At 38.4% G+C, this 25,843-nt stretch overlaps 1 protein-coding gene across 1 annotated transcript in view; it reads right to left on the bottom strand.

Moving 5' to 3' along the window:
• LOC126449166 (CLIP-associating protein 1-like) overlaps positions 1-25,843 on the bottom strand; it is a 292,116-nt gene that overhangs the window by 62,785 nt on the left and 203,488 nt on the right. The window contains 2 exon segments of the mRNA XM_050091012.1: positions 2,619-2,768; positions 13,934-14,051. Coding sequence (XP_049946969.1) covers positions 2,619-2,768; positions 13,934-14,051 — 268 coding nt within the window.

Raw genomic sequence — 25,843 nt, 5'->3', positions numbered from 1 at the left:
GTTGGTAACAGGTAGGTTTTTGAAATTAAAATACAGAACATAGGTACATTTGAACATTTTATTTCGGTTGTTCCAATGTGATACATGTACCTTTGTGAACTTATCATTTCTGAGAACGCATGCTGTTACAGCGTGATTACCTGTACATACCACATTAATGCAATAAATGCTCAAAATGATGTCTGTCAACCTCAATGCATTTGGCAATACGTGTAACGACATTCCTCTCAACAGCGAGTAGTACGCCTTCCGTACTGTTCGCACATGCATTGACAATGCGCTGATGCATGTTGTCAGGCACTGTCGGTGGATCACGATAGCAAATATCCTTCAACTTTCGCCACAGAAAGAAATCTGGGGACGTCAGATCTGGTAATTGTGCGGGCCATGGTATGGTGCTTCGACGACCAATCCACCTGTCATGAAATATGCTATTCAGTACCACTTCAACTGCACATGGGCTATCTATTCAGTACCACTTCAACTGCACATGGGCTATGTGCTGGACATACATCATGTTGGAAGTACATCGCCAATCTGTCATGCAGTGAAACATCTTGTAGAAACATCGGTAGAACATTACGTAGGAAATCAGCATACATTGCACTATTTAGATTGCCATCGATAAAATGGGGGCCAATTATCCTTCCTCCAATAATGCCGCACCATACACTAATCCGCCAAGATCGCTGATGTTCCACTTGTCGTACCCATCGTGGATTTTCCGTTGCTCAGTAGTGCATATTATGCCGGTTTACATTACCGCTGTTGGTGAATGACGCTTCGTCGCTAAATAGAACGCGTGCAAAAAATCTGTCATCATCCCGTAATTTCTCTTGTGGCCAGTGGAAGAACTGTACACGACGTTCAAAGTCATCACCATGCAATGCCTGGTGTATAGAAATATAGTATGGGTGCAATCAATGTTGATGTAGCATTCTCAACACCGATGTTTTTGAGATTCCCGATTCTCGCGCAATTTGTCTGCTACTGATGTATGGATTAGCCGTGACAGCAGCTAAAACACCTATTTGAGCATCATCATTTGTTGCAGGTCGTGGTTGATGTTTCACATGTGGCTAAACACTTCCTGTTTCCTTAAATAACGTAACTATCCAGCGAACAGTCAGGACACTTCGATGATGTTGTCCAGGATACCGAGCAGCATACATAGCACACGCCCGTTGGGCATTTTGATCACAATAACCATACATCAGCACAATATTGACGTTTTCCGCAATTGGTAAACAGTCCATTTTAACACGGGTAATGTATCATGAAGCAAATGCCGTCCGCATTGGCGGAATGTTACGTGGTACCACGTACTTATAGGTTTGTGACTATTACAGCGCTATCTATCACAAAGCGAAAAAAGTGGTTCAACTAAAACATTCATATTTCTTTACGTATTACACGAATATGTAATAAAAAATGGGGGCTCCTATTGAAAAAAACGCAGTTGATATCCGTTTTATCTATGGCAGCACCATCTAACGGGCCAACCATAGTGCCATCTGGTTTCCCCCTTCAAGCTAGACGAGTTTCATTCTTTGTAGTTTTTTTCGTTTGATGCTTATTTCGTGAGATGTTTGGCCCAGTCACTATCAACTACATAAAGAAGCATATTTATTCTGAAAAATGAAAGGTATGCCTATCGTGAAGAAGTGAAAAAGCTGTTACCATCAAAATAAGCAAAGTTTTTATTGTTTAAGAACAATATTCAAGTGATTTTGATTAGAAAATAGAAGAAACCTGTTCATTATAATGAAATGAAAGAATTTCAGTCAAATTTGCATAGCTTTAACATGCACACTCATCACAGATTAATGTAAGTCCCATAGTGCTTAGAGCTGTCACAGATTAATGATTTTTGTACACTTCAAGTAACCTATCACATATACGTCGAGTTTGCAAATTACACACCATCTCATTATTAGAACAGAACATCTATTGTAAAGAAAAGAAGGGGAGAAGACATGATAAAACAAAGTGCACATACTTGAAATAAAATGCATTTAAATTTCGCAGACTCGATCTAACTTGACACCCTTGGGTGTAGGCAACCCCAGTCAACTTAGGATAGTTGCCATAGACAAATGGCCACTTTCAGAGTGAAGCAACTGACTCTAGGGTGTAGTGGTACTATAAAAATCATAATAGATAGTGCTATAAGCCCAAGTTTCTACGTTTTACATAGTTAAAGTACAGTCTCCTGCAGATGGGTGGTTTACTTGCTTCTGCAATTCCTTCTAATTGGTCCCCAGAACCATTAAATTTTCAGCAAACAATTTTGTTGTTATTCTCTCACCTATCCCTATTGTCACTTGTGACATTACATATATTATCCATCATCACAATGAAAAGCAATGGAGATACTCCACTTCCTAGTTTTAGATCATTTTTCTGTGTTAGTCATCCTGTTCTCCCTTTTCCCACTCTCACTGAACTCTCATACAATAATTAAGTACAGAATATTTTGAATATATTTTGTAAATACTGGTACTACTAAAAGGTTACTCTTAATAATTCTTTAAAGCTGACAATTGAAACAGACATTTTCCTTCAAATGCTACGAAAGACGAGCAGAAAAATATAAAACTTACAAATATAAAACTTACATCACCAGACCTCCTGTAGCAATCAAGAGATCGCTCTGAACACACACTGGATGTCTCACTGTCATCTGAATGATCATCAAACGATCTATATGCCTTGCGGCTGAGTGGTACTCGGCTGCCAACTTCATTTCCGTCAACTGAGTCGAATGTCTGTTTGGAAGTAAGAAAGTTGCTGATGTAAGAATAGCCGTATAAAGTATTTTAACACTTAAATGTACAACAATTACAATGAATGTTCTGAGAAAGTAACGCAAATTACTGGTTCTCCAAAACCTTAACAGCAAACCATTAAGTCCTCTCCTTCACATATGTTTACTGGTCCTCTCAAAATCACAATATACCTTCCTAAGATATTAACCTAGATATTTTTATCCAAGCAAACACCATCACTTTTGAGAGGGTCAAAACCATGTCGGCTGAACATTTTGTTTACTTTTGTAAAGAGAAAGGAATCGCACAAGACTAGATAAGGGCTGTAAGATGACAACAACTCATTTTAGGAGTGTCACAAAATATTTAGGTTTGGTTGCCCTGATGACAGACACACACATTGTCTGACGTAGGTGTATCTCTTTCCTCATTATGTGGATTCTTTCCAAAACCTCATTAGGTTGTTGCAGTAAATAAATTTACAGTCACCACTTTATCTTCTTCAATATACTTAAATCCACTTCCAGTTTTTCTTTGTGATGAGATCACGTGTGGCAGATAAGTTTGCTTCGAATATCAAGAGCCTAACATTTTTTATGTACAAACTGAACATGGTGTTAATGCCTTAACCACACTAACTATAACTGTTTATATCAGAATATGTAATTCATCGGTTGTAAACCACACTTTAAGCATTCTATAAACTTTGGTAGTAGCATCCTAACTTGAACAATCATAATTTCAGTTTACATCTATTTTAATTAAAGAACCTGTTTTGAGGAATTTTAGAAGTTTGAGTGAGGTGTACAACATATTTCATAGTATATCAATAGCTGCAAGCTACAGTTGTGCATTCTACAGATTTTATCAGAAGCACTTGGAGTGTAGGTACTTACATAATTTGAATATGTTTATACTTTTTTTCTGCTACTATAAATATCAAATTGCATTCCATTCATTTTTCCTCTCAATAACAGTACATACTGCCTGTAGCAGTCATAAAGGTCTGCTTTTTTCAAACCTTGTTATATGGGTCGATTAGTGAGCATAATTATGACAAAACAGAAGTTTGAGACAGAAAGTTCCAACAGCTTGAAAGAATCAGAAAATTTGATTACAATTTCTTTATCATCATAAAACAAATCAAATACCGGCTGAAAACACTTCAGTTCTTAAACAGAACTTCTAATTTTTGAAGTGCAACAGATCCAAAAGTTAAAAGTGAAGCTGCACCCCTAATTTTAAGTAATTTATTTGCTAAACAGAAAAAAAATATTGCAAGAGAGACACTGCAGCCCCATAGTAAACGCTATTAACAGGCCCAGACTCAGCCAGTTAATATTTCTAAACATATGGAAATTGTTCTAACTGCTGTCAGTTGACTAGAAGCTGCTTTAAGGGGTTTTCTGGGTTGGCTTTTGACAGAGAGAGAAACATACAAGATTCACCAAAGTGCCTTATGCACTATCCTCTCCCAGGGATACTGACTCCTTTCCAGGAAATACTGAATCTATCATTACTTGTCAATTCCAAGGTTGTACTTTGGTCATTCTAGCGACCACCAGATAGAAGTGAGAAGACACATCCTGTTCATGGAACTGCAATGACAATATGCAGCGCTGCCCTCAGAACTGATTGCTGCCATCTGATTCTTAGCTGAGTGCTAGGTTTGAACCAGAGATTTCAATGGTTATGCAACAAGTTAGGCTGAGACTTCCAACACTTGGGCCAGCAGATTGAGAACTGTAGAGTTTTCCTAAATTGATAAGGGGTGTGCTACACATCAGAGGCTGCTACACAAGTTGCTGATTGGGTGCAGGGTGCACACAAGCTATTGTTAACTACTATTATTATAATAATTATTATTATTATTATTTCAATTTGATTACTGATCCAGTTTAAGATAATGATAGCTATAGGAGGCCTTGAAGTTTTAGTCTAAGATCTGAAGAAATGTCCCCCTCAGAAAAAGACAATTACAATCTTAGTGATCAGCTGTTAATGCACAGCAGTATGAGTTTCAGGGTAAATCAAAGTGTATATCGAAAGGATAGGTTAGTGGTAAATTGAGGTGGTGTATTCATCACAGTAGGCAAGAAATTTCACTGAGATAAAAACTGATGCTGCATTCAAGATGGCGTGGGCAAGAGTCAGATTCAAGGGTGAGTGTAAGCTTAGGAGTTGCTCTGTTGCCCACCAGAACCATCCCCTCACCTCAGTATTACATACATTTCCCAGTCATACTGTAATCATAGCAGGAGACTTTAATCATCCAGCAATCAGTTGGGAAAATTACAATTTTGTAAGGAGTTGACATGACAGAAAAACTTTGAAACAATACTAATTGCTTTCTCCGAAAATTATTTGGAACAAGTACTACAGAAGCCCGCTCAATGAGGGAAGTATATTACATCTCATGGCAACAAATAGTACAACAGCATGTGATGGAGGAGATCCTTCATGGTATACAATTTATGTAAACCTAAAGAAACATATGCTACTTGGCACATAGATAGTCGTTTTTCCCTCGCTCTATTTGCGAGTGGAATGGAAAGTACATCATACAGTATCATGCAGATTATGATCGTAGATGTAGATCTATATTTGTTGAACAGCAGATGTAAAACAGAATGTTAGGCTACAGACAGACGGATGCTGAATAACGCACATTTCCTTGTTAACGGGGCTACGAGGGAAAACTTCCATGACTATCGCTACAGAATCTTGAAAAATCCAATGCAATTCTGGTCATATGTAAAGGTTGTAAGCAGCACCATAGTTAGTGTCCAGGAACTCATGGATGATACAGGAATTGAAATAGAGGGTAGTAAACCAAAAGCATAAATGTGGAACTCTTGTTTCCAAATGTTTCTTAACTATTGAATGAAGTTCCAGGACCCAATAGACCCCTTATAAAATTATATGAAGAATTCTGTGGCTGAGTCAGTCTCTCTTTTAAGCATAATGTATCACGAATCTGCAGGAAGGGGGATGATGACTGTCCCCAGTGGCTGGAAGAAAACACACGTCATGCACATCGACAAGATGAGCGGCAGAAGTGATGCACAAAACTATTGTTCAGTTTCATTGACATCCATCTGCTGTAGGACAGTCTGAACTTAAACATAATGAGGTACTTCAAAGAGAATGACCTCGTCTGCCAACCAGCGTACATTCTGAAAACATTGGTCATGTAAAACTAACTAACATATTTTGCACATGACATACTTAAAGTGAAGGACCAAAGTAGTTTGGTACACACAGTATTTATTGACTTTGACTGTACTGAGAATTTCTTTGAAGTATTGATTAGGATGTCAATGAGGCAGTCTTTGTGTTCTCGCAGCAGGACAGACGAGTACATCCTTCATTTATGAATTATTTTTATGAGCTTAAAACAGGAGTGATTTATTTTCAGTTATCTGGGTAGTTACTAGATTAATTTTTAAATTTGAACCATGGACCTTGCCGTTGGTGGGGAGGCTTGCGTGCCTCAGCGATACAGATAGCCGTACCGTAGGTGCAACCACAATGGAGGGGTATCTGTTGAGAGGCCAGACAAACGTGTGGTTCCTGAAGAGGGGCAGCAGTCTTTTCAGTAGTTGCAAGGGCAACAGTCTGGATGATTGACTGAGCTGGCCTTGTAAGAATAACCAAAACGGCATTGCCGTGCCGGTACTGCGAACGGCTGAAAGCAAGGGGAAACTACAGCCGTAATTTTTCCCGAGGGCATGCAGCTTTACTGTATGATTACATGATGATGGCGTCCTCTTGGGTAAAATATTCCAGAGGTAAAATAGTCCCCCATTCGGATCTCCGGGCGGGGACTACTCAAGAGGATGTTGTTATCAGGAGAAAGAAAACTGGCGTTCTACGGATCGGAGCGTGGAATGTCAGATCCCTTAATCGGGCAGGTAGGTTAGAAAATTTAAAAAGGGAAATGGATAGGTTGAAGTTAGATATAGTGGGAATTAGTGAAGTTCGGTGGCAGGAGGAACAAGACTACTGGTCAGGTGACTACAGGGTTATAAACACAAAATCAAATAGGGGTAATGCAGGAGTAGGTTTAATAATGAATAGGAAAATAGGAATGCGGGTAAGCTACTACAAACAGCATAGTGAACGCATTATTGTGGCCAAGATAGATACGAAGCCCACACCTACTACAGTAGTACAAGTTTATATGCCAACTAGCTCTGCAGATGACGAAGAAATTGAAGAAATGTATGATGAAATAAAAGAAATTATTCAGATTGTGAAGGGAGACGAAAATTTAATAGTCATGGGTGACTGGAATTCGAGTGTAGGAAAAGGGAGAGAAGGAAACATAGTAGGTGAATATGGATTGGGGGACAGAAATGAAAGAGGAAGCCGCCTGGTAGAATTTTGCACAGAGCATAACATAATCATAACTAACACTTGGTTTAAGAATCATGAAAGAAGGTTGTATACATGGAAGAACCCTGGAGATACTAAAAGGTATCAGATAGATTATATAATGGTAAGACAGAGATTTAGGAACCAGGTTTTAAATTGTAAGACATTTCCAGGGGCAGATGTGGACTCTGACCACAGTCTATTGGTTATGACCTGTAGACTAAAACTGAAGAAACTGCAAAAAGGTGGGAATTTAAGGAGATGGGACCTGGATAAACTAAAAGAACCAGAGGTTGTACAGAGATTCAGGGAGAGCATAAGGGAGCAATTGACAGGAATGGGGGAAATAAATACAGTAGAAGAAGAATGGGTAGCTTTGAGGGATGAAGTAGTGAAGGCAGCAGAGGATCAAGTAGGTAAAAAGACGAGGGCTAGTAGAAATCCTTGGGTAACAGAAGAAATATTGAATTTAACTGATGAAAGGAGAAAATATAAAAATGCAGTAAGTGAAACAGGCAAAAAGGAATACAAACGTCTCAAAAATGAGATCGACAGGAAGTGCAAAATGGCTAAGCAGGGATGGCTAGAGGACAAATGTAAGGATGTAGAGGTCTATCTCACTAGGGGTAAGATAGATACCGCCTACAGGAAAATTAAAGAGACCTTTGGAGATAAGAGAACGACTTGTATGAATATCAAGAGCTCAGATGGAAACCCAGTTCTAAGCAAAGAAGGGAAAGCAGAAAGGTGGAAGGAGTATATAGAGGGTCTATACAAGGGCGATGTACTTGAGGACAATATTATGGCAATGGAAGAGGATGTAGATGAAGATGAAATGGGAGATATGATACTGCGTGAAGAGTTTGACAGAGCACTGAAAGACCTGAGTCGAAACAAAGCCCCCGGAGTAGACAATATTCCATTGGAACTACTGACGGCCGTGGGAGAGCCAGTCCTGACAAAACTCTACCATCTGGTGAGGAAGATGTATGAGACAGGCGAAATACCCTCAGACTTCAAGAAGAATATAATAATTCCAATCCCAAAGAAAGCAGGTGTTGACAGATGTGAAAATTACCGAACTATCAGCTTAATAAGTCACAGCTGCAAAATACTAACACGAATTCTTTACAGACGAATGGAAAAACTAGTAGAAGCCAACCTCGGGAAAGATCAGTTTGGATTCCGTAGAAACATTGGAACACGTGAGGCAATACTGACCTTACGACTTATCTTGGAAGAAAGATTAAGGAAAGGCAAACCTACGTTTCTAGCATTTGTAGACTTAGAGAAAGCTTTTGACAATGTTGACTGGAATACTCTCTTTCAAATTCTAAAGGTGGCAGGGGTAAAATACAGGGAGCGAAAGGCTATTTACAATTTGTACAGAAACCAGATGGCAGTTATAAGAGTCGAGGGACATGAAAGGGAAGCAGTGGTTGGGAAGGGAGTAAGACAGGGTTGTAGCCTCTCCCCGATGTTGTTCAATCTGTATATTGAGCAAGCAGTAAAGGAAACAAAAGAAAAATTCGGAGTAGGTATTAAAATTCATGGAGAAGAAATAAAAACTTTGAGGTTCGCCGATGACATTGTAATTCTGTCAGAGCCAGCAAAGGACTTGGAAGAGCAGTTGAATGGAATGGACAGTGTCTTGAAAGGAAGATATATGATGAACATCAACAAAAGCAAAACAAGGATAATTGAATGTAGTCTAATTAAGTCGGGTGATGCTGAGGGAATTAGATTAGGAAATGAGGCACTTAAAGTAGTAAAGGAGTTTTGCTATTTGGGGAGCAAAATAACTGATGATGGTCGAAGTAGAGAGGATATAAAATGTAGGCTGGCAATGGCAAGGAAAGCGTTTCTGAAGAAGAGAAATTTGTTAACATCCAGTATTGATTTAAGTGTCAGGAAGTCATTTCTGAAAGTATTTGTATGGAGTGTAGCCATGTATGGAAGTGAAACATGGACGATAAATAGTTTGGACAAGAAGAGAATAGAAGCTTTCGAAATGTGGTGCTACAGAAGAATGCTGAAGATTAGATGGGTAGATCACATAACTAATGAGGAAGTATTGAATAGGATTGGGGAGAAGAGAAGTTTGTGGCGCAACTTGACCAGAAGAAGGGATCGGTTGGTAGGACATGTTCTGAGGCATCAAGGGATCACCAATTTAGTATTGGAGGGCAGCGTGGAGGGTAAAAATCGTAGAGGGAGACCAAGAGATGAATACACTAAGCAGATTCAGAAGGATGTAGGTTGCAGTAGGTACTGGGAGATGAAAAAGCTTGCACAGGATAGAGTAGCATGGAGAGCTGCATCAAACCAGTCTCAGGACTGAAGACCACAACAACAACAACAACATTGCATATTTGGGTACTTACTATACACAGTATAGCATTTTAATACCTGGGTAGTGTAGTGTGAATAGGGACTATGTAATGTAGTCCAGTGTGGATATGAACTGGGACTGCTGTATTTGTATGCAAGTTGAATTGGTGAACCTTCACTCAAAGCTCAATGCGGTGCTGTCTTCAGTCACTCAGCTTGAGGCTGCTGCCGATGGGCGTCACTGCGGAGGGCTGAAAGTGGGGATCTATAGTATGTCCAGCACATTCCATGTGTCCCTCGACTGGTCCACTACTGTTGATGTCCCTGTTATTGCCCACACTGAGGTTGACCCCTCACCAGTGGCTGAATGGGAGGTCATCCCAAGGTGTGACAGGCAATGAAAGACTTTCTGAGATGGGAGGGGAGACTGATCAAAATACCTCTCTGCTTTGTCTGGCAAACAGGATCATGGTACTATCTACAGCTGATACACATCCTGAGCCACACGTAGTTGCTTGCCCTGTTCTAGAGGAAGCCTCTCAACCTGCAAGGTTGCAGAGGGTAGGATCAACAGCCGTTGGAAGCTCTAATGTTAGGCACGTAATGGCACCCATTAGGGACATGGCTACCATGGATGGGAAGAAATCCAGTGGGCACTCTGTGTGCATACCTGGCGGAGTCACCCAAGAGGTGGCATGGGTCCTTCTGAATGCCACAAAAAGTAAAGGATGTAGGTGGTGGCTCATGTACGTACCAACAATAAATGTTGCTTTGGATCAGAAGAGATTCTCTCTGGTTTCAGGTGGCTAGAAGAAATGGTACAGACTGCCGGTCTTACTTGCAAGATGATGGCAGAGATCACCATTTGTAGCATCATCTACAGGGTTGACTGTTGACCTTCAATTATAGACCTTTGATACAGAGCTGAGTGAAGGGTCTGAATCAGAGGCTCCGACAGTTCTGTAACCATGTAGACTGGAGGAGCCTCGAGTTGCACCACAGGATGGTGGGCAGGTCAGAGGTCCACTGAACACAGAAAGTGTTGAGTGGGGAGGAAGGGGGGTGCACGCGTGTGGATTGGACTGGGTGATTTTTTAGGTTAGAGGGCCTCAGGGAAAGACAAAATAAGTTTCAATTTTGAAGAGTGATGGCCAGGCACAGAACAAGGGTTGACATAGGAACCGTAGGTATTATATTAGTAAATTGTCGTAGTTGTGTTGGGAAAGAACAAAAGAACCAGGGGCTAGAAAGCACTGAAGCACAATTCGTTCTAGGTAAACAACAGAAAAATTCAGCCAAAATTATTACAAAAGACCTGACGTTGTTCAGAGAGGATACATTTAAATACAGTTGGTGGTTACTGTTAGAAGTAGTCTAACGAAGTTTGGACAAGAAGAGAATAGAAGCTTTCGAAATGTGGTGCTACAGAAGAATGCTGAAGATTATATGGTTAGATCACATAACTAATGAGGAGGTATTGAATAGAATTGGGGAGAAGAGGAGTTTGTGGCACAACTTGACCAGAAGAAGGGATCGGTTGGTAGGACATGTTTTGAGGCATCAAGGGATCACCATTTAGTAATGGAGGGCAGCGTGGAGGGTAAAAATCATAGAGAGAGACCAAGAGATGAATTCACTAAGCAGATTCAGAAGGATGTAGGCTGCAGTAGGTACTGGGAGATGAAGAAGCTTGCACAGGATAAAGTAGCATGGAGAGCTGCATCAAACCAGTCTCCGGACTGAAGACCACAACAACAACAACAACAACAACAACAACAACGAAGTAGATAGTTCCTGTGAGTTAGTATATGTAGAGGTTATACTCAACAACTAGAATAAATTAATAATTGGTTCCTTTACTGACCTCCAAAGTCAGATGATACAGCTGCTGAACAGTTCAAAGCAGTCTTCTTTCGAACAGGTACCCCACTCATACAATTATACTTGTTGGTGACTTCTGTCTAACCTCAATATGTTAGCAAAATAACATATTTGAAGTCAGTGGCAGATACAAAACATTGGCCGAAACTGTACTAAATTGTTTGTTCGAAAATTATTTTAAACAATTAGTTCAGGAGCCCACTAAAAGTGTGAATGGAGGTGAAAACACACTTGACATCTTAGCAGCAAATAACCCTGATCAAATTGGGAGCATTGTGATGAATTCAGGGTACAGTGAATGCAAGGTCGTTGTAGCGAGACTGAATACCGCAACACCCAAACCTAACAAGAATAAACACAAAATATACCTATTTAAAAAGCGGAAAAAATTCGCCCGACGCTTTCTTAAGGGACAGCCTCCATTTTCGATGAACTAACTATAAAAGTGTAGACCACATGTAGCTTATATTCGAAGGAATGGTATCAAAGCAACAGAGAGATTTATACCAAACAAATTAATAGCAGATGGAAATAAACTCCAATAATACAAAAAACAGGTCAGAACACTGTCGCACAAGCAACAAAAAAGCATCCCAAATTTAAAAGAATGCAAAATCTCCAAGGTTGGTGATGTTTTACAGAAGCTTGAAATTTAGGGTGAGCTTCAATGCAAGGTGATTTTAATAGTTTTCACAACAAAACTCTGTTTTGACATGTGGTAGAAGATCCAGAGAGACTCTGGTCATACTGGAGGTACACCAGCGGCAAGACACTATCAACACCTTCAATGCACGATAGTGAAGGTCATGTTGTCAATGACAGTGCCAGTAAGATGGAGTTAAAATACAGTTTTCTGAAATTCCTTTACCAAAGAAGATAACATAAGTTTTCCAGAATTCGAATCAAGAGCTCCTGCCAACATGAGTAACTTAGATGTCGATATCATCAGTGTAGCAAAAAAAGCTAAATCACTTAATAAAGTCCTCCAGTCCAGATTGTATACCAATTAGAGTATGCTGATATAATAGCTCCATGCTTAACAATCATATACAACCACTCACTTGCCAAAATATCCTAACCTACAGACTGGAAAGTTGCAAAGGTCACACCAATACTGGAGTAAGAGTATGAGTAATCCAGTGAATTACAGACCCATACCACTAATGTTGATTTGCAGCAGGATTTTGGAACACATACTACGTTTGAACCTTACGATTCTTAAACCAAGTGTTAAGAATGTTTAAATTATGCTGTGTCCAAAATTTTACCAGGTGCCTTACTCTTTCATTCCTTTTCCCAGTACATATTCATCTTTTTTTTCTTCTTTCTTTCTTTCTATTTTTCCTTCTCTTCTCTTTACTACTGTCAAATTCCAGTCCCCCTTCAAAATTAGGTTTTCCTTTCCCCTTAACTACCTGAACAACATTATATTTCTTATTTCCCATTTCAACTGCACAGCTCTCACCACATCTCTCTGGCCTCCATTCTCCTGGACCCTGTCAAATCATTTAGTTTAGTCTCATCAACATGACATTCTCACTACATCGCTCTGCCCTCTATTCTTCTGGACCCTGTCAAATTATTTACAGAATTTTAGTCTCATCAACATTACATTCTCAGAGTGTTTTCCAGTCACATTTATTTTAGAGGTACACACACACACACACACACACACACACACACACACACACACACACACACACACACACACACACACACAAATTCTCTCTTTTCTGCAGTTTAGTAATGTTCTCTAACTTCTCAGGTTCACCACTATGTTCACTGCTTTAGAGGACTAACTGTCAAACTTTGTATCTGCCAGCACCTCCTATATACATTTTTCTGTACTACTGCATGTCTCAATCTTTCACTTTTGACCTTCCTTCACCCTGAAGATATGCAAAACGACATATAACTGTCATAGTGTGTGATGAGTTAAGATATATGAGGGTTCTACTGTAACACTCTTAGAATGCATGAAAGACAATTAACGCTTCTACTATTTGGTGAGTTGTTACCTCTACATTTTCATTAGTTATTCTAGAAATTTGGTAAAACAATAATACTAAGTTACCTTATCTGCAAAATGTCAATTTCAAAAATAATGTTTTTGTAAATTTTTGACTTACAAGAATACGAACAGTAAGAGTGAAACTGAAGAGAATGAATTGCTTTTATTTCTGTGTATTCCATGCCAGTTTTCATAATGCTGAAAACTTTATGTTCAGTTTCCTCGTAGTTACGTGTGTTGCCAAAAAAAATATATGTAGCCTTAAGGCTTATAAAAAATATTCAGTTCCTTTTTTAAGTGAGTGCAAAATTATGCTTTGATTTTTACTCAGCATGTTTCAAAAAGGGAATTTTTATACCAACAAGTAAACATAGTATTTAGATCACAAGTAGTCATCTGAGTGTTCTGGCACTTCTCCATTTCTATAAATGTAATCTAAAGAAAGAATTGCATGTCTATGAACTACTGTCAGACTTAGCACATATATTTATGTTACACAGGTGTACACACAAAAAAGAAAAAAAATAGTGACACAATACACTCAAAATAACAATGGGACACTTACCAAGGCATCAGCTAGTGCAGACTCAGCTTCCCGACTCTGTTGTAATATTTTTTGGGCCATCACTGGTCGGGACTGTCCTTGGCGATCACTCACATTGCCAATATGTCCAGACCTCCCTCTGTAGAAAATATAAATTCCAAGTTCAGAACAAATTCTATTACGAGTATAGTTTAAATAAATACTGAAAAATGCAACATCACAGAGTGTTAAGTCACATTCGTATAAAATACTCTTAAATCACATCACATATTTCAAGAATATTACAGTTAAATTTATTTTTCCCATTCAGTCATTCCCTTTTTTAAAGCTCTGTACTTCTTATTCCTGAAAACAATACTAAGTCTGGTTTGTTGTTACTAAAATTCAACTGTACTTTTCATATCACCAAGTACTGTTCATAAAAAATGTAATAGGGAGACAATTTCTAATGAATCATAATGGATAGCAAAGCGCTGTAATATTCATACCAACCTTTGGGTTATCATTAGTTTTACTTAAAAAAAAAAAAAAAAAAAAAAAAAAAACGAGTTATGGTGGACATAGGATATATTACACAAATTAAATAATAATGTCTATAATAAAGAAAGAAAATTAAACATACATTCACATGCTCAAATAATGTCTTAACTGGTACATCAATATGCTTTAAACATGGACCTGAAAAATTCACATTTGTGATAAATGCTAATATCTGTGCAAATTCCAGCTCAAAATGCAAACTACCTAATAAATGCTACTTTGTAAAATGTACCTAAGTGAACAGGATGGGAGTAACTGAAAACTGATAAAAATTGTAACATGTTGACCAGTACGGCCTATCAGTTTGCAGTTGCTACTGTTCAGCCATAAGACAACACAATTAAACGTATCAAATACATCAACAAATAAGTTGATTTCAAACTCAATTACACTCAACATTTCAGCTATCATTAATTCACCCTTTTGCCTTTGGTTTTGTAGAGATAGTGGCCTTAAACATAATGTTACTGGCCTTAAACATAATGTTATTTTTAGCGAGGCCTTAAACATAATGTTATTGTTAGCGACTAGCAAGCGATCACTGCATGTCAACATCATTCGATTTCTATCGATTCACCTATTTCAGTCAGCTACCCAACCAGAAGTCTTCCTGGAATGCATGCATATATTTCAGTTCTGCTTCTACTATCTTGTTGGTTCTATCTTCATTCTGTAGTGTTACCAAATATGGATGTACATCTACATACCTACTCCATACGGTGAGTAGCTACTAGTCATTTCCTTAGCTGTTCCATTATTAAATGTGGTGAGGGAAAAACGACTATCTATAAGCCTCTGAAAGAGCCCTAATTTCTCTTACTTGATCTTTATGGTCCTTATATGAAATGTACGTCAGCGGCAGTTGAATCAATCTGCAGTCAGGTCCAAATGCTGATTCTCTACATTTTGTTGATAGTATTCTGTGAAAAGAACATAGTCTTCCCACCAGGGACACGCTGTGATATTCACATGCTGATCGAACCTACCAGTAACAAATCTAACATCCTGGTCTGAATTGCTTTGATGCCTTTCTTTAATCTGACCTACTGGGTATCCCAAAGATTCGAGTAGTAGCCAAGTATGGGTCATACTTCTGTTCTATATGCAGTCTTCTTTACAGATGAACCACACTTTTCTAAAATTCTTCTACTAAATCATAATCGACCATTGCCTTCTACTGCAGTCCTTATGTCCGCATTCCATCTCGTATCACTTTGCAACATTACAGATAAATATTTAATTGAAGTGACCACATTAGCAGCACAGTGCTAATGCTGTATCTGAACAATACTGGAGTATTTCTCTTACTCATCTACATTAACTTACATTTTCCTACATTTGGAACTAGCTGCCATTCATCACACCAACTATAAATTTTCTCAAAATCATCTTATATCCTCCTACAATTACTCAACAATGACATCTTCCCATACTCCACAGTGTCATCAGCAAACAGCAGACTGATGCTCACCTTGTCTGCCAAATCATTTATGCATATAGAAAATAAGAGCGGTCCTATCACATTTCCCTGTGGCACTACTGTCCCACCCCCAAACTAACCAACCAGTATGCCCAGCCTACAAAGTCTGACATCTGTAATAAAGGGTGGCCGCCAAACCCTATGACGCCTGGACGTGTTTTCACCTTGGTTTCGCCACATGTTTAAGAAACTTACCACAGCATTCCTTGAACATTCAACAAGTCGTGCAGTTTTCAAAATGCTTGTACCAAGCCTCCAGGCCATCACAATCTGCCCTGGATATAACTTGGATAGATCACGTGCATTCCCATTCTACACATAGACAGTACGATCACTGACAATATTTGTACCGTGCAAGTGTCTGACTATCAGTCATTCTGCGCCAGGTGATGCTGCTATCGCCTGGATGAGTTTATATCGACAGTAGGTCGGCGGTCATAATGTTCTGGCTGATCAGTGTACATAGGTAAGATGATGCATACTGCTGAACATGCTTGATGAGAACACTAATAGAACACCACACTGCAGCAGCATAACAAGTCAGCAGTTGCAGAACATTGCCTATCGGAATCGTATGGAATGTATTATGATCATACTACACAGACTTCTAACTTAGGGAACTGTGTCATTAAAGGATTATTGAGATTGGGTATGGGAACTGCTGACCAGTCTTTAGTAAGAGCTGAGAATCCACTGATTAAGAAGAGGAAGGAGATATCTCACAATTAACTGATTTTGGTGGAAAGTGGAGCAACAGCAGAGATTCCACCAGGATGCATCCCTGGTCACGAACTGTGGCTAGAGCAATGTGTCAACACGATGTGGAAGAGCACCGCACCAGTCCCTAAGCATTCAGTTCACCATCAGCACACCCAACGATGGCAATGTGGCTGATTGTCGAAATACTGTGCCCATTGCACATTCACATCTGGCTGTTCACCCGTGAACTATTTCACCATGAATTATGCTTGAAGAATCAGTTACCCATTGTTGAAAGCTTACATTGTGCTTAATGACAGAAACAATACAAAGACAGTTTCAGGAAAAGTAATGTTCAAGTTTTTGTAAAAGCCAATATTTCATTAGATATGCTGCAAAATCACGAAATACCAATTCTCGAAAGAAGATGAACCATGCATGAGGACTTTATGTGAGAAATATTTACCAGTTAAGTTATTTATATTTCAGATTTGAGACTTTTGTCAATTTTGAAAATAAAAGGCAAAGCAGACCTCAGATTTAGTACACTAATTTAGAGAATATGCGTTTTTTGTGCGCACACACAAAAGACTATCAGCTTATCTGCACTCATTTAGTGGTGAATAGAAGTGCTGTCTCAAGTCTGCTGTTCACTGTTGCTACTAAACCTTAAATGTCACATCGGAATTACCAAAGTCACACACGGACACATAGAATATTCATTTTTTGTTATAAGGGTACCATTCCCCCCCGCCCCAGAAATGTATTAAATAGCAGTAAATGATTTTCTGTGTATTGCTATGCCACATAATTAAAAATTTAGAAACCAACTGCATACAATCATAGTATATTGCATAAACAGGTAGTGTTTTCTACGTTGCTTTTCAGATTTTTTATCCAGTACTTGTCACACACTGCAGCGCTATTCACCAGATTTATTTCATTTGTCATATGCACAATGTGTTTCGGTAAACAAGTCCCATTGTAAAGTGGGATATATTACATTTTAGGTATGAAACTTGATGCATTGTATGTGAGTTGCTATGTTGCAGCGGTGACTTAAACTGTAACATAAACACATGAAAACTGTTATGTATTTGTCTTTTATATGCAAGCAAGTGGTAAAGTGATTGCAGTTACAAAATTCTGAATGTTCTCTTATGAAGAAAATCATCTGCTACTCATCACTTACAAGTTCACTTCAAAGTTTCGTCAATATAATTACTTTCACACTTGGCACCAGGTAATATACAGGGTGTACATAAAGTCCGGGAACGCTTTCAATTATTTACTGCATAAGAACCAAACATTGTACAGATGTCATACACGTCATTTTGAAGAGAAACTTTTATTTTTCTTTTCCTTCACGTATACCGCCACAGCGTAGATTGGTAATTTGCTGATAGTCAGTGCTAGTCACGAACATGGTGAGTTCAGGTGCAGAGCGAGCTTTCTGTGTACGCCTCCCTGATCACCAGATCTCACTTCGTGCGGCTTTTTTTTCTGTGGGTCACATTAAAGATCTGGTGTATGTACCGCCTCTACCACATGATGTAGCACAGCTCCGGGAGAGAATATGGGAAGTGACTGCCATGGTCGACAATGTCATGCTGAGATGGATATGGCAAGAATTCAATTACCAAATTGACGTCTGCCGGGTCACTCATGGTTCGCATATCGAATGTTTCTAAAAAAAACTTTCAGAGTTTCAGTTCAAAATGCAATATGTATGGCATCTGTACAATGTTTAGTACTTGTGCAATAAATAATTGAAAGTGTTCCCAGACTTTATGGACACCCTGTACAATGGTAAAATGTGTGTGTGTGTGTGTGTGTGTGTGACAGGGGGGGGGGGGGGGGGGGGGGGGGGGAACCATCCTACTATGGCTAAGAGCAAAGTGGACAACCCAGTGGCATGACATGCAGCTGAACAAAACATGTTTGATTTCAATGGCTGCTTCAAAACCGGGACCAAGTGGATTGTCTCCTCCACCACAAGCTTTTCTATCCCTCCCCCTTCCCCGCCCCACTCCAAATTATTGCTTTCATTCACTGTGACACGTGCATTCTGTCTGCAGCAGCTGGAGATAGAGGTTATGTGTGCATGAGGTGTGTCTGCTTGTTTGAATGTGTGTGTGTGTATTTATGTTTTCTTTTCTTAAGAAGGCTTTGAGCCGAAGCTGAATGTGTAAAAGTCTTTTTGTTGTGCCTATCAGTACATCATCTGTATGGCCAGCAGCAATCTATCATTTTCATAATACTGTCGATATTCCAACCTGGACTCTCCATTAAGGAAATTTAATTCATCTATGAAAGAAATGGTTTATAAAACACTTGCAAGGACAATTCCTGAGCATTGCTCATCAACCTAGGGTCCTTACCAGGTTGGATTAGAAGAAGAGAGAGTGAAGAGCCAATGAAGTGTGCCACGTTACATCACAAGATCACTTAGGAATCAGAGGATCATTACAGAGATGCTCAACAAGCTCCAGTGGCAGACAGTACAAGAGAGGCAATAACAAGAGAGGTTTACAAATGAAATTAAAGGTCGTACATTTCAAGAAGGGTACGGCAACATATCACTTCCTCTAACAGACGTCTCCTGAAATATTAGTGTTGAGAAAACTGCAGAAGCAGAGCTCATACTGAGATTTATTATCAGTTGTTCTTCACATCATGACTCACAAATGGAACAAGGACGGGAGAAAAATGATAGTGGAACCAGAAATACCCTCTGCCACATATAATAAGGCAGCTTGTGGAGTAGAGATGCCGAGGGAGATCTATTGGTGTGTATGGCTACATGTTCGTCATTCACAAATTACTAAATAGTACAATGCCTTGAATTTTAAAAAATCAGCATATTAGCCTTCAATACTACTCATGTTACTAATGATACATACTTATTATACTAACTGATAACATTTTAATACTTGTTTACAGTTCGTCACAACATTTGACAACCATAACCCAACTGGAGTCACCGTTTAACATTCCAAATTCTGAAGGATTAAACACACATTAGAATTATTCTGTATCCAAATGTATCAATTGAGAAATCAAACATTGAATGTTAATCATTTGCCCTGTCAAAAATCAAGAATTCCTCACATTCAAAACAAAACCACCATCATGATTCACAGAATTTGCATGAAAACATAAGTCTACTTACAGAAATTCTTATGTTACAAAAATTACCTCTATTTACCTCTAACACATCATCCTGACCTTTTAAACTAACGTAGGTGGGAGACTTGATTAACTCCACAAGACTGCACGTCCACTTCTTACAAACAAGTATAGGATAATTTGTTGCACAAGGTGCCATGGCCAGTAAACCAGGTTTACGAAAGAACAGAGCAGTGTTGAGGAAATGGTGGAGCAATGCTTCAGTGATGTCAAAGTGTCTAGCCTTGCAATTCTTGGCATGTGCTGCACCACACACAGCTTTATGTGAGATAAGAAACAAACTAAGCTACACTTAACTTGTTGATTCAGAAGTTTGTTAGTCAAATGGCAACAACAGTGTGTATTATGCTGGGTAGTAAACTAGTTCGATATATAGCTAGAAAGAGCAGACCAATCCAACAGGTCAGAAATGTAGATTATGAGAAATTTTGTTTTCTAAGAATAGATTCAGTTAAGCAACAAGTTTGGCACCTTGGAAAATAATGTTATACAGTCATGGACAAAAGGGGGCAATGATTTAGCAAAGACATTTACGCAATCAGTAACAGATGTCACACATATGGAGAACAGAAATGAAAAGAAAATTTCAATTAGAACTACTAACAAGAAACCAAGAATTTTAAGCAAATAATGAAAGAAGCATGATAAAACATACCGAATTAAACAAGAGGTAAAATATTTATATTCAAGAGTATGTGAGGTCACACAATGTATAATTTGTGTTGAACAATTGCAAACAATATAGGAATTTAGAAAACAAAGTAGGAATTATTATTTGGTAGACACATTTCATAAGTTAAAGATGACAGATCATAAGTAAGTAACAGCGAAGATGAAAAGTATTCAAAGACTTTTAAAATTTTTGTATAGAGAGAGATCACACATGGTCTTCAGAGCCTGATCACACAGTGCACGTTTTTAATTTTTATTATGATTTTAGATTAATCAGAAACAAACAGTTGATAATGAAAATGTACATAAAGACATTTAAACTATGATGAAAGCAAAGGTGTCTGGTGATTACGGTGCTTTAAAAGAAATTATTAAAGCTGGATAAAAACTAATATAAAACAAAAATTGCAGAGTGTTTGCAAAAGAAGACAATTCCTCCTAGCTGCAACAATGCTGCAACTGTTCCGCATTCACAAGCAAGACAAAAGAAAAAGATAACTGTAGACCTATCAGCCCATTTCTTTAATGTACAAGGTATTCATCAAAATTATCACCAATCACATAGGATAGAGGAAAAAATGATAGATTTTAACCAAGCGAAGGAGCAAAATGGCTGGATATGGCGATGTAGATCATTTGTGAGTCGTAAACAAAATTACAGCGCAGGCAATAATTTTGAACTGCACAAATTTGTTTTAGATTCATGTATTATTAAAGTACCACTGCATACACTTCACAGATTTTGATGAAGTTTTAGACTCAGTTTCAGTCAAATCTGCACAAACAGCCTTTGAAAATCAGTGAACTGAATTATGGAAAGGGTTGTTGCTATTCACCATATAGCAGAGATAATGTGTCAAAAAAAAAAAAAAAAAAAAAAAAAAAAAAAAAAAAAAAAAAAAAAAAAAGAGCCCACAACACACGCAAATCTCATACACAACCACCACAGTCTTTGTCTGCTGATGCCAGGCTCGGTGAAAGGTGAAAATCAACTGAAATTGGCTCAAAGACATAATGAGATTAAAGAAAAAATAAACAAAGAGACTGTAGTGTGGCTTGCGGGTCTGTGGGTGGATAAGTGTAAAGGAGGGAGACGGAAGATGCGAATAGATTAGGTGAAGTTGGTACTGGAACAGAGAGGAGAAGGCGTTAGGGGTGGGGAGGGGTTGGTAGGATAAGATACAAGTTCACGTGGCACAGGACGGTACAGGAAATAACACTCAAAAATGTGCAAAAGTGATGCAGAAAGAGAGATCAATTTGAAGGTATAGGATTAATATCAGTGGGAGTAATGTGGGACATGAGATGCTGCACCAACAATTGACGCAGTCTTGTAGCTGTCTGTTGTGCGCGGTGGAGACAGTTGACACAGTAGAGAGTCAGTGTGGTTGGTAAGGTGACAAGAGAAACACAGGAAAAGAAGAGAAAGGAGGACTGGCCTCAGCAGCAAGTGACTGTGGTCGTGTGTGTGTGTGTGTGTGTGTGTGTGTGTGTGTGTACGTGTGGGCGCGCGAGCGCGTGTGGGTTTTTACATAACTGAGGAGGCCCAGTACCTGATAACCTCAGACAGATGAATACAGTGCAAGAGATGCAAGACAACACATATCCAAACACCACCCAAACTACTTCTGTAAATATTTGCGCTCAACAAAAGTAAAAATTTCTCGAAATGCATTGAGCTAAGCATGAAAAAAATACATAACTGGAGCAGCGATTCATTATTTAAATAATAAATAACAGCTGCAGGCTTTCCAAAAATATTGATTATGACGTATGAAATTGAATCAAATGTTTCTCCTTCCCAGACAGTTATTGGTTCAGGTTACATCAGCATTTTTATCGGACAGTAAATTTTTATTAGATAATAAAAAGTCCCTGAGAAGCATTTTGATGACTATTATATAGATATATATAAAGCGTGAAGATTCAAGAGGGTGTATCCTATATGTAACTTTTACAGCTTAAAAATTATTTCCCACATTTTACACTTTCCCGTATTTTACATAATTTTTTTGAAGTCCCTTGAAAAGTGGGATTTCATTCTACTTCATACTAGGCCATTCTCTTCCTTGTCCCAGCCCCTTCTCTTCAAGAATATTAATTATGAAGATTTTGTGTCTGATGGCATACCCAATAAATTTTCTTTTTCTTTTCTACATTTTCTTTAGTAATCTTCCCTCTTCATTTGCTTCCTTTAAGACTTCCTGGTTGGTTTTCCTTTCTGTCCAATTGTTGTAGCCTTTTCTGCCATATCCACATTTCAGCAGTTTCCTTTCCAGTTTATCCAGAGTCCAACTTTCACTTCCATAAAGCCGAGTACTCCCTAAAATAATTTTGCAATGGATTTTCTGCCATTTACATTCATATTTTTTCTGGTTCAAATGTTTTTCTTAGTCATAAATGGCTGTTTTGCCAATGCAATCCTCCTCTTCATTGCCATTAATCATCTATTGTCCTCTGCAATCATACTATGAAGACGACAAAATTGTTTCACCTAATCAATTTTGACGTCACCAATATTTACATCGGTTCTAGTTCCTAATGTACTTTTTCTGCACTAGCATTACTTTTGTTTTAAATTGGTTCACTTTTAATTTCCACAGTTTAAGTGTGCCTGAGTGGACTTGTAGCATTCTATTCAAAATTTTTTCAGAGTCTGCAGCTGTCATGATGTATTCAACAAATCTGATCCAATGTATCCTTTCACCTTTGTCTTCTCCTTCTTGATATGAATAACTTTTTCAACAAACATAATAAATAAATATGGGGATAGGGGACATACTCGTCTAATTCCTTTTCTAATCCTGAACTCTTCCTCTACCTTCCTGATGTTTACTTTTTGTGCTTTGGTTCTGATGCAGTTGATTATTCTTCTAGCATTCCAGTCAAGTTCTATTTTTGTCATAACTGTAAAGAGTGGCTTCTAGTTCACATTGTCAAAAGCATTTTCTAAGTAAATAAACGTAAGGTAGTCTGGCCAGAATTGCCAAATGTGTGCATGAGGTGTACCTGGCTTATGTGTGAATGTGTGTGTTTTCCTTTCTTTTCTAAAGAAGGCTTTGGCCAACCGCTAAGTGTGTAACAGTCTTTTTGTTGTGCCTGTTTGCAATTCAACATCCTTCTCTCCAATACAATGCACATGGCCAAAATTGCTTCCCTTGTTCCTCTGCCTTCTCTAAATCCAAATTAGCCTTCTCCAAATACTGATCTCCTTTCCCTTTTATCGTGCTCTATCTACATTAATGAGTAATTTGGATGCACGATATAACACACATATTGTTCTATAATTGTTATATGCCAATGCTACAACTCCATTAAACTTTACCAAGATAATCAGAAATTCAAAATGAAAGGGAAGTTGGAAAAGCAGATTCCATGACACTAACATTATTCTCAGTAGCCCCATGCAAAAACAAAGATGTGAATACATGTTAATGGAATGTTATCTGGAAAACCTCCATTTAACTGATAACAACATACTGATTGATTTTTTAAAAATCTGCTTTAGTTGCACTGCTATAGCTGAACTTTTATTTTGTCAAATGAACATGTTTCAGTACCATCACTGGGCCATTCCCTAGTGCACAGTCATCAAAGTCACTTACCCCTATCAAAAATATGTCTGGAATTTGTAATTTACTGTTTACCTCTAGTGTGGATAAACTTCCACAGCAAGTAGGAAAATGTAATATAGTAATTTTGAAAGTAGGACTTAAAATCATCTATAACACTATTTCACAAGGGTTCTATTTTTGATATTAAAGTGTGTGCTTCTAAACCAGTTTACCATGGGAAATTCAAATATGTAAACAAAATATTGTTGTCAGGTATACTTTTGCATCCAGTAGTGATGGAACGTGACAATTTCTTGTTCAACAGCAGGTGGGAAGAATAAGAAGTCAATGGGTTATCCCCCGCCACACCTATGCAATTAAGACCACCTGCAGTACCTCATTAACTTGAACGATGACAGACAGTTGCTGCCTCGGCAGTAAACTTTCACGCTTCCCAGAAGCAGTTGCATTGAGTTTACAACAGTGGTGTGAGCCGTAATTTGTGTCAGTCTTAATGAGTGAGTGTTTTGGGTGCCAAGTAACCATCTCTGTCATATTTCTGAGTGAAGTTGAACCTCCTGTGTTTAAATTGATGTAGCCTGGTGCTGAAGGTAGACTGACTGACTAACTGTTTTTACATATCAGCATTTCTCTAGTTCTCTAGTATTAATGTATTACAGGCGTACTGCTGAAGAGGTATTTTTAAATTTTCAGAAATGCGGATGTCGATATAAGCCAGATAACTTCTGCTATATCTGAGGGAAGTTCACCTTTGTCAGAAGTAGGAAAAAATTTCAACAGTCATAAAGAAAGCATATAAACATTACTTTAATAGCGGTAGGAGACCAAGATAAAGAATGGGCACCACATTTCTGTTGTGCTACATGTTATTGCAAACTAATTCAGTGGTGGAAAGGTAAAGAGAATTTGGCATTTTTCGCTGTGCCCATGGTGTGGAGAGAGCCAAGGACAGCGTTACTGATTGTTATTTCTGTCCAACAAAAATTCAGGGTTTTACAAACTAAAAATTGAAGGGGCACATTGTTTACCCAGATCTGCCTTCAGCAAGAATGCCAGTGTAGCACACTGACAGCCTTCCAGTACCTTCAAGAGCTTCAGGTCAAATTCGGAGTGACAGTGAAGTTAGTAGTACTGAAGAAATCGCAGATGATCCTTTATATCACTGCACAAGTGAGTCATCACCACATTTTTTAACATAAGCAGATTTAAATGATTTAGTACGTGATCTAGGACTAAGTAAACAAAAGGCACAGCTGCTTGGTTCAAGATTAAAAGAGTACAATCTACTCCACCAAAGTACTAAAATCAGTGTGTTCAGGCACAGAGAACATGCCTTTATTTCCTATTTTGCAACAAACGGAGCACTGACATTTTGCAATGACATTGCTCGCCTAACGAAAGTGCTGAATTTCACCTATATTTCACAAGAGTGGAGACTTTTCACAGATGTGTTGAAACAAGTTTCGAGGGTGTTTTGTTCCATTACGGAAATAAAATACCTTCTACACAAGTAGCTTACGCCAGCTTGACCAAAGAGAATTACGAATTCGTACAAAGGATGCTAAATTCATTACAATGCAATGAATACAAATGGCAAATTATGCAGATTTCAAAGTAATTGCTATGGTACTGGGAATGCAACAATGCTACACAAAGTATGCCTGTTTTCTTTGCGAATGGGATAGTCAAGGCAGAAATTCTCACTATGTGAAAAAGAAATGACCAAGGCGAAGATGGAAAGTGAGCGAAAAGAATGTACAACATTAAAGTCTGGTA

The sequence above is a fragment of the Schistocerca serialis genome, unplaced genomic scaffold (assembly GCF_023864345.2).
Source record: "Schistocerca serialis cubense isolate TAMUIC-IGC-003099 unplaced genomic scaffold, iqSchSeri2.2 HiC_scaffold_710, whole genome shotgun sequence".
NCBI lineage: Eukaryota > Metazoa > Arthropoda > Insecta > Orthoptera > Acrididae > Schistocerca > Schistocerca serialis.
The sequence above is the reverse complement of the archived record's forward strand: the minus strand, read 5'-3'. Positions and strand labels throughout refer to the sequence as shown.